We start from the raw sequence: 13,768 nt of genomic DNA, 5'->3' as shown, positions 1-13,768 counted from the left end.
AAAGAAAATGATTTCTTTAGACATGGCTTTATTTGTTGCATTATCTCCTGTTGTATCAGTTTATGTGACACAGGACATGTGAGCAATCACTATAGTCTGGTAGCCCACAGTGACATAGTTACATGATATGATGTGAGCAAGTCCTAGAGTCCGGTAGCACACAGCAATATAGATAAGAATGTGACATAGAGATGATAGGGAGAATAGGAACAGATGGATGTGCCAGACAGGCTGGTGAAAGTGTGTATCATATGTACAGTTTTCTGAAGATGGGTTGATGAAGCTCGGTCGCCAATCAGAATAGTTTGTCTAATTCAGCTTTCAAGAGTTGTCTGAACGAGTCCCAGTTGCAGCCTAGGTCAGCATGCATCACATCTACCTGCAATGACAAACACATTCAGATGCACTTACATTTCTGATGAATCATTACACATAAGGCCACAAGAATTAGGATTTAGTTTCAGGCAACCTGCCTGACCCTGCTAGCCGACTGATAAAATCTTTTTATCAGGATATACATAATCACACTGACAACATGAGGCTACTCATTAAAACAAGTTTGCTGTGATCAGTGTGAACCTACCAGGTCTACAATCTGTGAGTACAGTTTGTGAATGTTCTCCACCCGGCTGCTGGTGGCCTTCTCCTGCTCCTTCAGCTCACTCAGAACCTGATGTTTACTCTGCTGGAGACGCTTCAGCTCGTCGTCCTGGTCCTCTGAGTGGGACTTCACCAGTCTTAACAGTGAAAACAGAAGTGAGTGAATGTCAACAGTAGAGTCAGGCCAAGACCTTCACTGTTTAAAATGTTTTGTTTAAAATGTTTTGTTTCTTTCTTTTTTTTGTTAGTTGTTAAACGCCATACTCAGCAATATTTAAGCTATATGACTACGGTCTGAAAATAATAGAGTCACCATGAGCATCAAACCACACAACTGGGATAAGATGACATTAATCAACCAAGGCAGCGAGCCTGACCACCCGATCCTGTTAGTCGCCTCTTACGACAAGCATAGTCGCCTTTTACAGCAGCATGTGTTGCTGATGACCTATTCTACCCTATATCTCCACGGGCAGTTGTATGTAACAGGGATATGACCAACATGAAAAACTTATTTTATAACTCTGTGGCATAGAAAGGAGTCAACACAGTCCTAGAACTAAAATTACTTTGTATTATAAATGTCCCAGACTTAAATTTAGATCACTTGTCTCAGTGAGACAATAGCGTATTGTTCATTGTCAGCAAAATTACAGCTCTATCATGGCAGTCTTCAGAATAAAACCTGACCAGACAAACCACAATGCTCATGATCGAAGCAGATACCTGTACAATTCATACTCAACCACCATTGTGACCACCCAATCCCCACTATGAGTTGGCCTATGACAAGAATTGGGCAATGAAAACAATCAAACTGGAAGTCTTTCACAAATAATTCTCACTTTAGGACAAGCATGGACACCTATTTAGCCCTGCAGTCTCCAGCTATTACTTCGTTGTTTTTCACTGCAGTCAGGTGAGGTGGGTGCGGTGAAATGGGGTTAAACGTCGCATCCAAGATTATTGCACTTATATAGCGATGTGCACACTGGAGTCAGATGTATCATGGCATTCTGTAAGTAATGGGACAGACCCATGACGAGCAGTAGAGTGTTGGGAACTTGAACTTATCCTACACTGGGTCAGAACAGGTTTGTGAAACAATGCTATGAACTGACTTGGTTGTATTCTGACACGGGTCTGTGAAACAAGACTATGAATGTACAATGAATTGAGTATGTGTCAACAGAGCATTTGGAAAATGACGAGTAAGCAGCAGCCTCAATGCATATCATTGTTTTCTGTATACATTGTCAACTCATACTCAACCCTGCCAATAGTTTTAGTGTGCAAAGTCTACTCATATTTTTGTTAGTCGATATTTTAGTGTGCAAAATAGCATACACATTTCTGTTTTAAACACAGGTCTTTTTCTTTGGTAGGCCTGTAACAAGGGCAAACAGTACTATGAAAGTGCATTGAACTGACTCGTTGAGCTGGTTGAGCTGCTCGGTGTATGCCTTCATCTTCGCCTGCTGCTGCATGTGCTGTTTGGTCCTCTTCTCCTGCCTGATGGCCTGGGCGTGCTTCAGCTGGTCCTGCTTAGCTGTCACCTCCCCCAGAGCCTGATGCTGCTCCTGGTACTGATCCCGACTCGCAGAGATCTGCTCTGCAACCTCACTGTGGACCAGAAATTAGCTAAAGAAACATCCATCATTAATTAATCATATCAATCCATGCTATATTTCATTGATGTGGTTCATGAAGATGAAGTGTGAATAAAAGATGTGCTATTTGTTGAGGATGAGCCTGGCATTCTTAGTCTAGCTGCTAGAAAAATATCCATCTTCTGCATTGAGACAAATGGTTCAAAATTAGATTTGCCTTTTTCTAAGGATCACAATTACAAAGAGTGTTTACTTGAGTACACAACCCCTATTCATTGCTGTACATACAGTCCCATAAGTTCAGGAAAGCACTGCACTGCATCCTTCATAAGGTTTCCCGTCTTTGTTTACACTACAACTGGTTTACTATGAGTTGAAAATTAATTTGTGATATATTCCAATGAATTTATATTGAGCTGATACCTGTGCCGGGATTGCCAACAAGCAGTGCACGGTAAAAACTGTAATATTTTCAAACCTGATTTTATATATATATACCATATTTTCTTGAGTATAGTGTGCACCCAAGTATAATGTGCTTTCCCCTCTAGTGGATTCAGTATTTTGGAGGAAAATAAATTCAAATATTATGCGCAGAAAAAAATTACACCGGTAATAAACTAATGATTAAAAATGAATAAACAATACTAATTTCTCTTTAAGATGAAGAGAGTCTGAGGTACTGCAAACTATATATCAGCTGAGCACCAGCTACTCACTTCTCCTTGTCCACGTCCTGCTTGATGGACTGCAGCAACTTGAGAGCTTTCAGTGCACAAGCCTCCAGCTCCTTCACCTTCTTGTGTTCCGACCTCAGCGTGGCCCCGCGTGTACGCTTCTCATCCAGCGTCATCTTCAGGCCAGCCAGCTTCTGTTCCATCCGCTCCTGTTCTTGTTTCACACGTTCTGGGGACTGAACAATCTTCTGCGACAGCTTCTCCCCTTCCTGCTGGCTGGTGAGGATGGCTAGCTTCAGCTGATCCTGCCACGGTAGAGGAACAAGTTTACATGGTTATCATGACATGAGGAAAATCTGATGTCCAGTGTGATCAATATATTACTGTTGCATTGACTCATAGTCCAACATAGTACAGGTCATTTGTGACCAACTCGTGTTATTCCGGGACAAGCCAAATAGCGACTCGTGGCCATTTTTGCGACTAGGTTCCGTCTTAGCGCAAACGGGCATACCTAAAACAATTGTCAACTCGTTGCGTAATGGTTCACATATATTTCCCCATATATTATATATATTTCAGATGCAATTTAAAGGACATGGGGACGTGCGGAATTATACAGTATGATTGAACACATTTAACTGTGTCTTGGGTATATTTTTAGATGCAAGACATATGTAAAATCAAACATTTGAACTCAAAATCATACGCGCATTCTGATTGGTTTGTCATATTTTCGCACATAACATTCATCGAGAGGGGGACAAGTCTTCTTGCAGGTTACGGAAAGGGGCGAGTGGTGATGAATGAGTACTGATGTATTGACTCATAATCCAACATAGTACTGTTGTATTGACTCATAATCCAATATAGTACTGTTGTATTGACTCATAATCCAACATAGTACTATTGTATTGACACATTAAAGTACAACATATTACTGTTGTATTGACTCATAATCCAACATAGTACTGTTGTATTGACTCATAGTCCAATATAGTACTGTTGTATTGACTCATAATCCAAAATAGTACTGTTGTATTGACTCATTGTAGTCCAACATATCACTGCTGTATTGACACACAGTACAACATATCACTGTTGTATTGACACATTACAGTACAACATATTACTGTTGTATTGACTCATTACAGAACAAGATATTACTATTGTATTGACACATTACCGTACAACATATTACTGTTGTATTGACACATTACAGTACAACATAGTACTGTTGTATTGACACATTATAGTCCAACATAGTACTGTTGTATTGACACATTACAATACAACATGTTACTGTTGTATTGACACATTACAGTACAACATAGTACTGTTGTATTGACACATTACAGTACAACATACTACTGTTGATTTGACACATTATAGTCCAACATAGTAATATTGTATTGACACATTACAGTACAACATACTACTGTTGTATTCAGGGAATACATACCTGAGCTGCTTTCTTCTCTGCAATGTTTTTCTTGACCTCCGCAACAGTCTTCTGTGTGGCTGCTTGGATCTTGTGGTTCTCACTCACCTGTCTCCCCATCACCTCAATCTCCTCCATCACCTGCAACACCACACAACATCAACTACACAGGTATATTGAGACAATAGGTCAACTCTTACTATGGACTTGTTAAATATAATGTTTGTCTGTTGCTTGTCCGCAGTCAGCAATATTTTAGCTACATCACTGCAGTTTTTCAATAATCAAGTCATGGCTAGACAAAACAGATTTTATGAGCGACATAGCACATCGGCAGGATGACACACAATCAACCAGGTACCCATCTTCCCAAAGCATGAGCGTCCACCAGCCTTTTTATCAAGAGCTTGTTTCCATCCTTGCCACATCTTGACACTTTCATGTGCTACATATGATTGGACTATCGCACATATCCATAGTCCAATCGGAGAACGTTTCACAAAATCAACATTTGTATGAAAGTGATTTACCACTGAATTATACCACATATTACGAATATGTCTTTCTCATCTTTCCAACCCCCCAACGATTGCCTATGTTTTTTGGAATCTGATTGGTCAATGGGAGGGACATAGAAGGGACATAACTTGTAATAGCCACTGGTGGCCCTACAATTGAGCCCAGGAATTCCATCCAAGTTCTGCAAGGGTGGAAACAGGACTTTTACAGTCAGTTAACTCTCTTGCCCAGGGAAGCTGAAATCCCCACAGGTGCTATATTCCAAATATCACAGCAGTTCCATTCACTGAAACTTTGAAATAAAAGAAAATATTTTTGCTGTGCAACATGTGCAATACATGCTCTGTTATTGTCTGACACAAAAGCAGGTAATATGATGAGTATAGTCAATGACATGGTAAGAATGATGAGAGTAAAGATGATGAAGAGCAAGTCATCTTCCCGAGGCAAGAGAGTTAACTGACTTTAAAAGTCCTGTTTCCACCCTTGCCGAACTTGAATGGAATTCCTGGGCTCAATTGTAGGGCCACCAGTGGTTATTACGAGTTATATCCCTTCTGTGTCTCTCCTATTGACCAATCAGATTCCATCACTTGCATTTGTTTCAAACAATATGGTGGCGCCCAGTCAAGACAATCTGACCGATAATCAAGATCTATGTTCTGATAAAACAGGTCTTGTGCATCAAATCACGCGGGCACCTTTATTAAAAACATGAAAAGGTTTTGAAAATATCTGTTGACAACAAGTTGCTGGTGCACATGCTTTGCAAATCCTGCAATCGACCGAAATCTGCGTGACAGCTTACGAACCAGATTTTGACTGGACTATGCATAGACTTGTTAGTCCAGTCAAAATGTAACTCCATAATACCAGACTAGTTCGGAAGGGATGAAACTGGACTTTTATAGTCAGTTAACTCTAATGCCTCGGGAAGATGGAACAAAGTAGTCATTGGCAAGTGTATGCCACCCAAACAGTCAACACACCTTCTTGATCTCAGGCTCCTGCTCCGCACGGATGGCCTTCAGCTTGCTGATCTTCTGCTTCAGCTCGTCGTTAGACTTTAACAAATATTCTCGCTGTTCTCTGTATCGTTCCTGCAAACAAAAACATCATCAACAATGATAACCTGCAATGTCCAACAGCCAAATGTCTCTGAAGATAGGCTTGGGTCACAAGGTAAAGAGTTGCCTCCCTTCTCACACAAGCCATGAGGTGCTCTGACAAACCGTTTCTGTTACTGATTGAGTGAGTGAGTGAGTTGGGTTTAACGCCGCTTTTAACAGTATTCCAGTTATTTCACAGCGTGTCAGCTTAATGTGGGAGGAAAGCCTGAAGTGATGCAGGTCTAAGATGTTCACCACTTCGGTGAAACCCACGAGCACGGGTATGGTGCTGACAAACCTAGAAACATAATTGGGGCCAACCCGGAATCGAACCCACAATCATAGGTTTCTGGCGTGCCCAAGGGACGCAACTCTGCACAGCAAATCGCGGCGCCTTAGACGACTGGGCCACCCGTGCCCACTGTTAGTGATTGAATATTGATAACTTTTTAATCTTGCTTGCATATTCGTTGAAGGTATACAGTCATTGGGTTGAATTTTGGTTCTATCATTTACAAATATAAATAATGTTAACAGTGAGATGCATTTTAAAAATTTTAGGATCATGGTCAAAGTCACTGTGACCATGCTGCTAAATTCTCTTAAAATCCATATCCTCTCGCTGTAAACATGATCTGCTCAGAAACCACAGGACAAGTGAAGCTGAAATTGTTCCAACCAATGATGACACCCCAATTTGTTCAAGTGGTGTGAATCAGATTTTCATTATGGCCACCATATTACAAAACCTCTTTATGGCTATTACTCGTTTCATTTTTGTTCAAAATGTACTGAAATTTGTTATACCGTATTTGTGGATATAATTCTGTAAACTCATCTATATAAAACTAGATATACTGTATTCAACATAATGAGCGCCCCGCTCTAATAAGTGCCCACGGCGATATTTGCTAATATATTGGCTAGTGAACAATCCCAATTACGGTAACATCCCTTCCGATTGATCAATGTACACAAGACTTATTTATTCGTGTACACACTCGTGTGTTATATGCACCCTTAATTATGGGCAATTGAATTCTGGAAACATATATCTGTCGCATATAAACATTTCAGGGTGTTAGCATAAACCACGAAATTAACGTTCACCATTTACCAAAATAATATTCTAATAAGAGCCCCCTATTTTTAATTTTGTAGCAAAATAAATTTTATGTAGTTGGTAGTATTTTTTTTTGGGGGGGGGGCAATATCGTATATTTTACCTTATCCTATCTCATTCTTATTGCTTATCTCATCTCATGTCTGAAAGGTAGTTGAAACATCCTGAACTGTGTTCCCAGAGAACAGAAAAAACAGGTAACCCGAACGCACCCCTGAGTTGCACTAGAACCACGGACATAGCCAGTAGACTCGTCACTCTCTTGTTCTCTTACGTGCGGTCGAAACATATGAGGTGGAAGAGGGGGCGGCTGGGTGGGTGCATTAGCGTATAAGTCAGGACAAGTATAGATGATGTTTTTGTTCTACATATTTTCAAAGTAGACCAAAAATATTAAGGATAACAACATCTTTTTTATACTGTTATAGCGATGTTTCGGTATAGATCCTTATACCGTTGTCAAGCAAGGCTGAATAATGAAGATGGTACAGAATTATATATGGTGGGTGAAGGATTAACAGTAACAGCAATGATCACTCACAGAGGGATTAACATGAGTAGGTTATCTAATAACAGAAGGCAAATATAGTAACAACATTATTGACAGAGAGCACACACAATGATGAAGCCAATTAAACAGGAAGCCATTAAACCAATTAAACCGGATTAAATACGAGGTGGGATGGATGGGAAAACAATTGCTTGATGAGTTCATAATAGGCAGATGGGATGAAGCAGCCTAGAACGTGGAGATGATGCCAGTCTTAGTTCCCAACCATTGTCTACATAAAGCCTACCCACAGCGATCAGTATATCCACTTCAACTCCAAGCACTCACTTAAGAGTTAGACTGGATTGTCTGGTCCAGACTCGATTATTTACAGACCACCATCATATAACTGGAATAATGCTGAGTGTGGCATTAAACAACAAACAAAATTAGACTTAGAACTAAAACTGGCACCATCTCCACACTCACCAAACAAGCCATCAACCTTTCTTCTGCTGACCCCAAACCTGAGATCCAGCACCTCCATTATGTATTCATTCATCTCAACAATTACCTACCCAAGGGTCATCTCTTCACACTTCACCCAAGACCCAGATCTACGACCACAAAATTTGAACCAGCGCTCTTCCGCATCGCCCTCCCCATCATAGGCAAAGCTTCCCACGTACATCATCAGCCACCACCTCAAAATGCAAGCCAATACTGACATCTGCTTCACCAGTTCCACCTTCCTCAATAACCTACTAAAAGCAAATGGCAGAAACCCCACCAAACCCCCAAAACCAGAGGGGGTAGTTTACCAAATTGATTATTGATTGTTGACAATCCTATGTCAGTAAAACATCCCTCCCCTTCAACACAGAATCAAAGAGCACAAAACTTCATCCATCAAATCAGACAGTAAATCAGCCATCTGGGACCATATCAGCAATGGTCCCAATCACAACATCAATTAGGAAAAGAACCAAATCCTCTCCAGCAACCTCCATAACTTCACAAAAAGAGAACTAGTAACAGTAGAAGTCCAGACTTGGCACCACAAGCCTTCTATCAACAGAGATCTAGGCTATTTGAAGATCCAAGGTAGAATAGGTCTTCAGCAAAAGGCGACTATGCTAGTTGTAAGAGGTGACTAATGGGATCTGGTGGTTAGACTCGCTGACTTGGTTGATGCATGTCATTGTATCCCGATTGCGTGGATGGATGCTCATGATGTCAATCACTGGATTGTCTGGGTACAGCATTAAACAACACATGAACAAACAAACAAATATAATGAACTCATCAAGCAATAATTTGGGGTGGCATCACTGGTTGAAACAAGGTATGTCACAGATCACACAACCATACAAGTGCTTACAAAATGTAAACTTGACTTACATTCTTAGCTTTGAGTGCATCAAACATCTCAATCCTTGACTGCCGAAAGCGGTAGAAGTTTATTGCTGCACTCATAATCTTGATGAGACGCTTGGGTCCTGATAAATAGCATGATATCAGTGCAATTAAATGAAGACAATATCAACTTTTTTAAATCATACTGTGAAGGCAGCAAGAATATATACAAATACCAGAAACATATCATGAATAATTTACAAAAAAATAAGTGTAAAATAAATGTTTCTATCTATATTGTAATGTAGCACTATGGGTATGACATCAAACACATTTTCATTTACATAAGAGATCAAGACTTACTTGGGTCAATGACATCCTTAACACTGAAATCTGTGAAGGCACATGCATACATCACCCTCTGACTGGAAAAAAACAATACTCATGAACAGTGCTTGAAATTGAAAAAGTGAGGGAGTATGGTTTTACACCGCTTTAGCAATATTCCAGCAATATCATGGCGGCGGAAACCAGAAACGGGTTTCACACATTGAACCCATGTGGAGAATCGAACCCAGGTCTTCGGCATGACAAGCTAACGCTTTAACCACTAGGCTACCCCACCACCCCTTATGCCAAATTACTCAGATAATCCTACAGTTGTAAGAAAGATATGAAACAATGGAATGCCATAACATGAACTATCAGCTTTTAAATAACAAATACATTCTAATTAACATGTTCAGCCTGTAACAAGCTCAAAGCATGTAAAACAGATTTTTAAACCAAAAGAGAAATGAAAATCCGCCTTGAACATGTTTATTGACAGTCTCACGTTGAATTGCAAATAATCAACACTACACGATTTAATACATGTAATGTTTGAAACATTTTAGAATTCATTGGATATATGCTTAGGACTGAAAATTAGCACATGTCAGTTTCATTCACCTAAAAGTTTTTTGGACTTCTAGCATTATCTTTTTGGACACATTTTAGCTTACCTCCACATTTGGTGTTGTTCAAGTTCAAAATATGCAAGAGGTGAAAGAAACAAGTATAATTCTCATTCATATGAACTCATCAAATTTTCATAACATGTCTGAAAGTTTTGCACTTACATAGCCAAGGTGAAGGCCATCAAGGACATTGACTCTTCATGTATCTCAGGATAGTCACACAGCTGGGAGCTGTGGATGTGTTGCTGAAACAAAAACATGATTAAGATTATGTTGTGTGTTGTATGTGTGATTTGATCATCCCAATCTAAACATGCTAAATAAGATATTTGGAAAGGATCATCTTCTTTTTAAATTCTTGATTATTATATCTCCATTTTATACACCTGGAAAGAAGTTATATGCCAACTGCAGTTTTGGCTATGAGGTTTGAAAACCTGTGTGCTGGCCCCCAAACTAAGGCCTAAGGCCTAGAAACCAGGACATGTGATTTTTCCTGAAACTGTGAAAAAGTAATTCTTTGTCAATAAGTCCTCTGATCTCTTCATAATTAAGACTACAAAGACCCAGATACAATTAATGTATGTGTCCCCCCCCCCACACACACACACACACATCACCACCCTCCACCCTCCTTCCAACATGTGTCTGTTACCTGTCTCACTTGGTCTGCCGTCACTCCAGCAAGAGATTCTAGAACCATGCCATATAAGGAATTCCAGCGATGAACCTGGGTCAGAAATATGTCTTGAAAGCAAAATCAATCAAGTAAACAAGAAACAGCACCAACCACTAGCCAATTCAGGAATCCAACCTCTGTCTGACTGGACCTTTTGGCTAATTGATTACCATATATGATAACCTTTAAGTAAGAGAGAGAGTGTAAAATGTAAGTGTTACTGATTAAACAATGCAGGAAGGTTTCATCAGGGCAAACAGCAAAGATATTCTGCTAAACCAGGGTAAACATGCTAAATTTTAACATACTTAAAATAATAGGTCAAAACCTTTTGTGTGTCATGAAATTCTTACTGCTCCATTTTCACTTATGTTTTTTAACTGTAGTAGTCCTAGTAATTAGGGCTGGCTGAAAAGATTGATAATCGGAATTATCGCCAACATGAAGAAACATAACAATTATCGCTATGAAAGTTGTATCATTGATAATATCGTATATATAAACTACATGTATTGTGATTAAATTAGGATTTCTTTACCAAAGCAGACTTGTTATTGATCATTGCTGAATGCAGAAAGCAGCAACTGATTTTGTTATATCTTTAATGTCCACAAAGTAATCCACGCAAAAATGTGTTACCACTCACCCTAACATGAAATATGTGTTTTCTCTTTAGCCTTTTTGCATATTTGGTCAGAGTTACTTCTCCGATATTAATCGATAATTGATCAATATTTATTTCAAAATTAAAAATCAATTGCCAGCCCTACTAGTAATAAAATAAAAAACATTACATATAATATTTGCAAAGTTTATGCTTCAGGCTAAACAAAATAAAAGTATTGGTTCTCAGGCACCCCCCACATCATCCTAAAGTCCACAGCATGTTTCGTTTTTATTTCCATTTTTACAAAAAATATTGTACACACTATGAAGTAAACTACAACATGTACAATAACACAGTAAACATCCTCCATACAACACGTACAACGTTTATTGAATCGTTGAATGTAAATTGTGGTCTGTGCACTTTAACTCACATCAGGTTTTCTCATGTCATTTTCTGATATTGGGATCTCCATTTCTCGACACACTGACACTATCTGGTCTACCGTGAGCGTTGGGAACTGGTGACTCAAAGACATCTTTTCTATCTGTAAAACACAACACATCAAAGTTCAATTCAGTCGGTAGGTACATGGTAGGCCTTTGGCAAAATATAGTTTAAGGGTTTTAGAAAAACAACAGCTGGTTATATGTCATAAATTCTATATATCATAATATGATTAATGTGTCATATGTGACAACTGACTGGGTTAAGTTAATACAGGGATAATTCTAGTGGGGAGGGAGACGGGGGGGAGCTTGTGCTTTTAGCCCCTAAATTTAAAAAAGGGCTAAATTTTCAAATTCAGTAGTGCATTTTAACATTTTGCTGTATGGGCAAGTGCGGGTGTACCTCTGGAATATTTGAAATTTTCACGTCAATGGCCCATGTCAGAAAATTCCTTGATATTAATCAAACATGTTAAAAAAAATAATTAAACAGTAACTAAAACAAAAAATATACAAGGGCCAATGCTGAGTGCAGAATGATGTCTTGGAAATGCTGAAACAAAGTGTGTTATATCATATGAACAAAGTTACAGATTTCTGTGCATTGTGCATTCTGAGATCATCCTTAAATTATGTAAATGTTTTCAAATTTAAAAAAAAGATAAACCCCTTTACATACCCTAATCAGAAGCCCATGCATCGAGCTACACCAAAAAATGGTTATCAGGCAGTTAAAGAAATTAAAAATGTTAGCTTTGTTACATTGGGCAAGAATGCATTGTCCTCAAAACATTGGGCCATGTGCAATTGATATTTCCTTAGTAACAGTATCTAAGTTTTTTACACATCATTTTCAGTCGCCTCGCTGAAATAATAGGGAGTTTGTGGGGCTTGTACCCCACACAATGATTTGAAACAAATGCTTTCCTAAGAAAACCTCAAATTTAGTTATCATAGTTAATGAAAAATATGGGTTTGTTGAAATGTGGCTCCAAAGGATATGTCACTAATGAGGTTACGGCACGCCATTATCACGTTTATGGACCCTGTATTTTCTTGTAATGTTTTATGTTTAAGAATTGCTTTGATAGTCAATTTCAAGGTTTAATAATCCCAAACCATACAAATGCAAGCAGAGTTATTCTTTATGCTTATATCATGGTTATCACTCTAATTTTCAAATAGTAACTCTATCAATTGCGTAAATAGTTGCATCAAATGAACATGGCGGATAGGTATCCGTTAAAAACTATAAAGCATAGGTTCCTTTTTCTCAATTGTATTTTGAATCCATGAGGGGGCATATAGGTAATTTTTTTTATTGCAAAAAATGTAAAATGTAAATTGTTTGTTTGATGCTTCTAATTATAGGCCTAGCAGCATGCGACAACGTAACAATTATTTAAACAGGGCACTGATTATGTTCATGTCATACTATGTTTACAACATGAGTGTCATAAAAATAGTATGACATGAACACGAATATAATATCCTCCATCCTCCTCCATGCAATAAACATCTAACATGCTACTCTGTATACATCCTGTTCACATTGGATATTCATTTGTTATTATCATAGACTTTTAACCTGTGGCCGATATGATTTTTGTGTGGCCGTTTTGACTATGGATTTGTGACCATTTTGACTTTTTGTGGCCGTTTTAACTTTTGAGGCCGTTTTTACTTCAACCTGGACTTTTGGACGGGGGAATACGGGCGAAAACCATTCCCATTTTATCGGTAAACACAAACCTCCTCAAATTATACAACAAAACAAAAACTGTGAGCGATGCCCCTTGGGCTCAATATACAATGGAAGACAACTTCAAGATACACACGCGAATAACTACACCAGTAGACTAGTTGTTTACAAATATTCTTCTTTCAAATCTGGCGCACCGGATACAGTGTATTGACTGTAATACAAAATATGAAATCCATGATGGAAACGGAATAGAAATTGTAGAAACACAAGGATAATGAAAATGAATATGAATAACGTACATAACAATGTTTTATTAAAACATTTGGTGTATGTATGTATTAACAAAAAATATATATCAAACATTTAGGCGATGAATTGACCGAGAATAAACATATAAAATAGATCCTGGTCGTTAATGTATCATTCTCTAATTTCGCTTTATAC

At 38.5% G+C, this 13,768-nt stretch overlaps 1 protein-coding gene across 2 annotated transcripts in view; it reads right to left on the bottom strand.

Annotated features, from left to right (window-relative positions):
• Positions 1-50: 50 nt before the first annotated feature.
• LOC139468399 (kinetochore protein Nuf2-like) overlaps positions 51-13,768 on the bottom strand; it is a 40,788-nt gene continuing 27,070 nt past the window's right edge. The window contains exons 1-12 of one of the 2 annotated variants that reach the window (XM_071250347.1): positions 13,458-13,528; positions 11,604-11,717; positions 10,540-10,614; positions 10,047-10,129; positions 9,289-9,350; positions 8,971-9,068; positions 5,837-5,947; positions 4,350-4,469; positions 2,930-3,192; positions 2,032-2,223; positions 584-737; positions 51-379 (exon numbers count right to left, since the gene is read on the bottom strand). In XM_071250347.1, the coding sequence (XP_071106448.1) occupies positions 296-379; positions 584-737; positions 2,032-2,223; positions 2,930-3,192; positions 4,350-4,469; positions 5,837-5,947; positions 8,971-9,068; positions 9,289-9,350; positions 10,047-10,129; positions 10,540-10,614; positions 11,604-11,708 (1,347 nt within the window). In that variant the 5' untranslated portion in view covers positions 11,709-11,717; positions 13,458-13,528 and the 3' untranslated portion in view covers positions 51-295. Of the gene's footprint in view, positions 380-583; positions 738-2,031; positions 2,224-2,929; positions 3,193-4,349; positions 4,470-5,836; positions 5,948-8,970; positions 9,069-9,288; positions 9,351-10,046; positions 10,130-10,539; positions 10,615-11,603; positions 11,718-13,457; positions 13,529-13,768 lie in introns of those variants that run through there. The other variant, XM_071250348.1, reaches the window with a different exon arrangement.

Source organism: Haliotis cracherodii, unplaced genomic scaffold, assembly GCF_022045235.1.
Source record: "Haliotis cracherodii isolate W230 unplaced genomic scaffold, xgHalCrac1.p SCAF_2, whole genome shotgun sequence".
NCBI classification, from domain to species: domain Eukaryota; kingdom Metazoa; phylum Mollusca; class Gastropoda; order Lepetellida; family Haliotidae; genus Haliotis; species Haliotis cracherodii.
The sequence above is the reverse complement of the archived record's forward strand: the minus strand, read 5'-3'. Positions and strand labels throughout refer to the sequence as shown.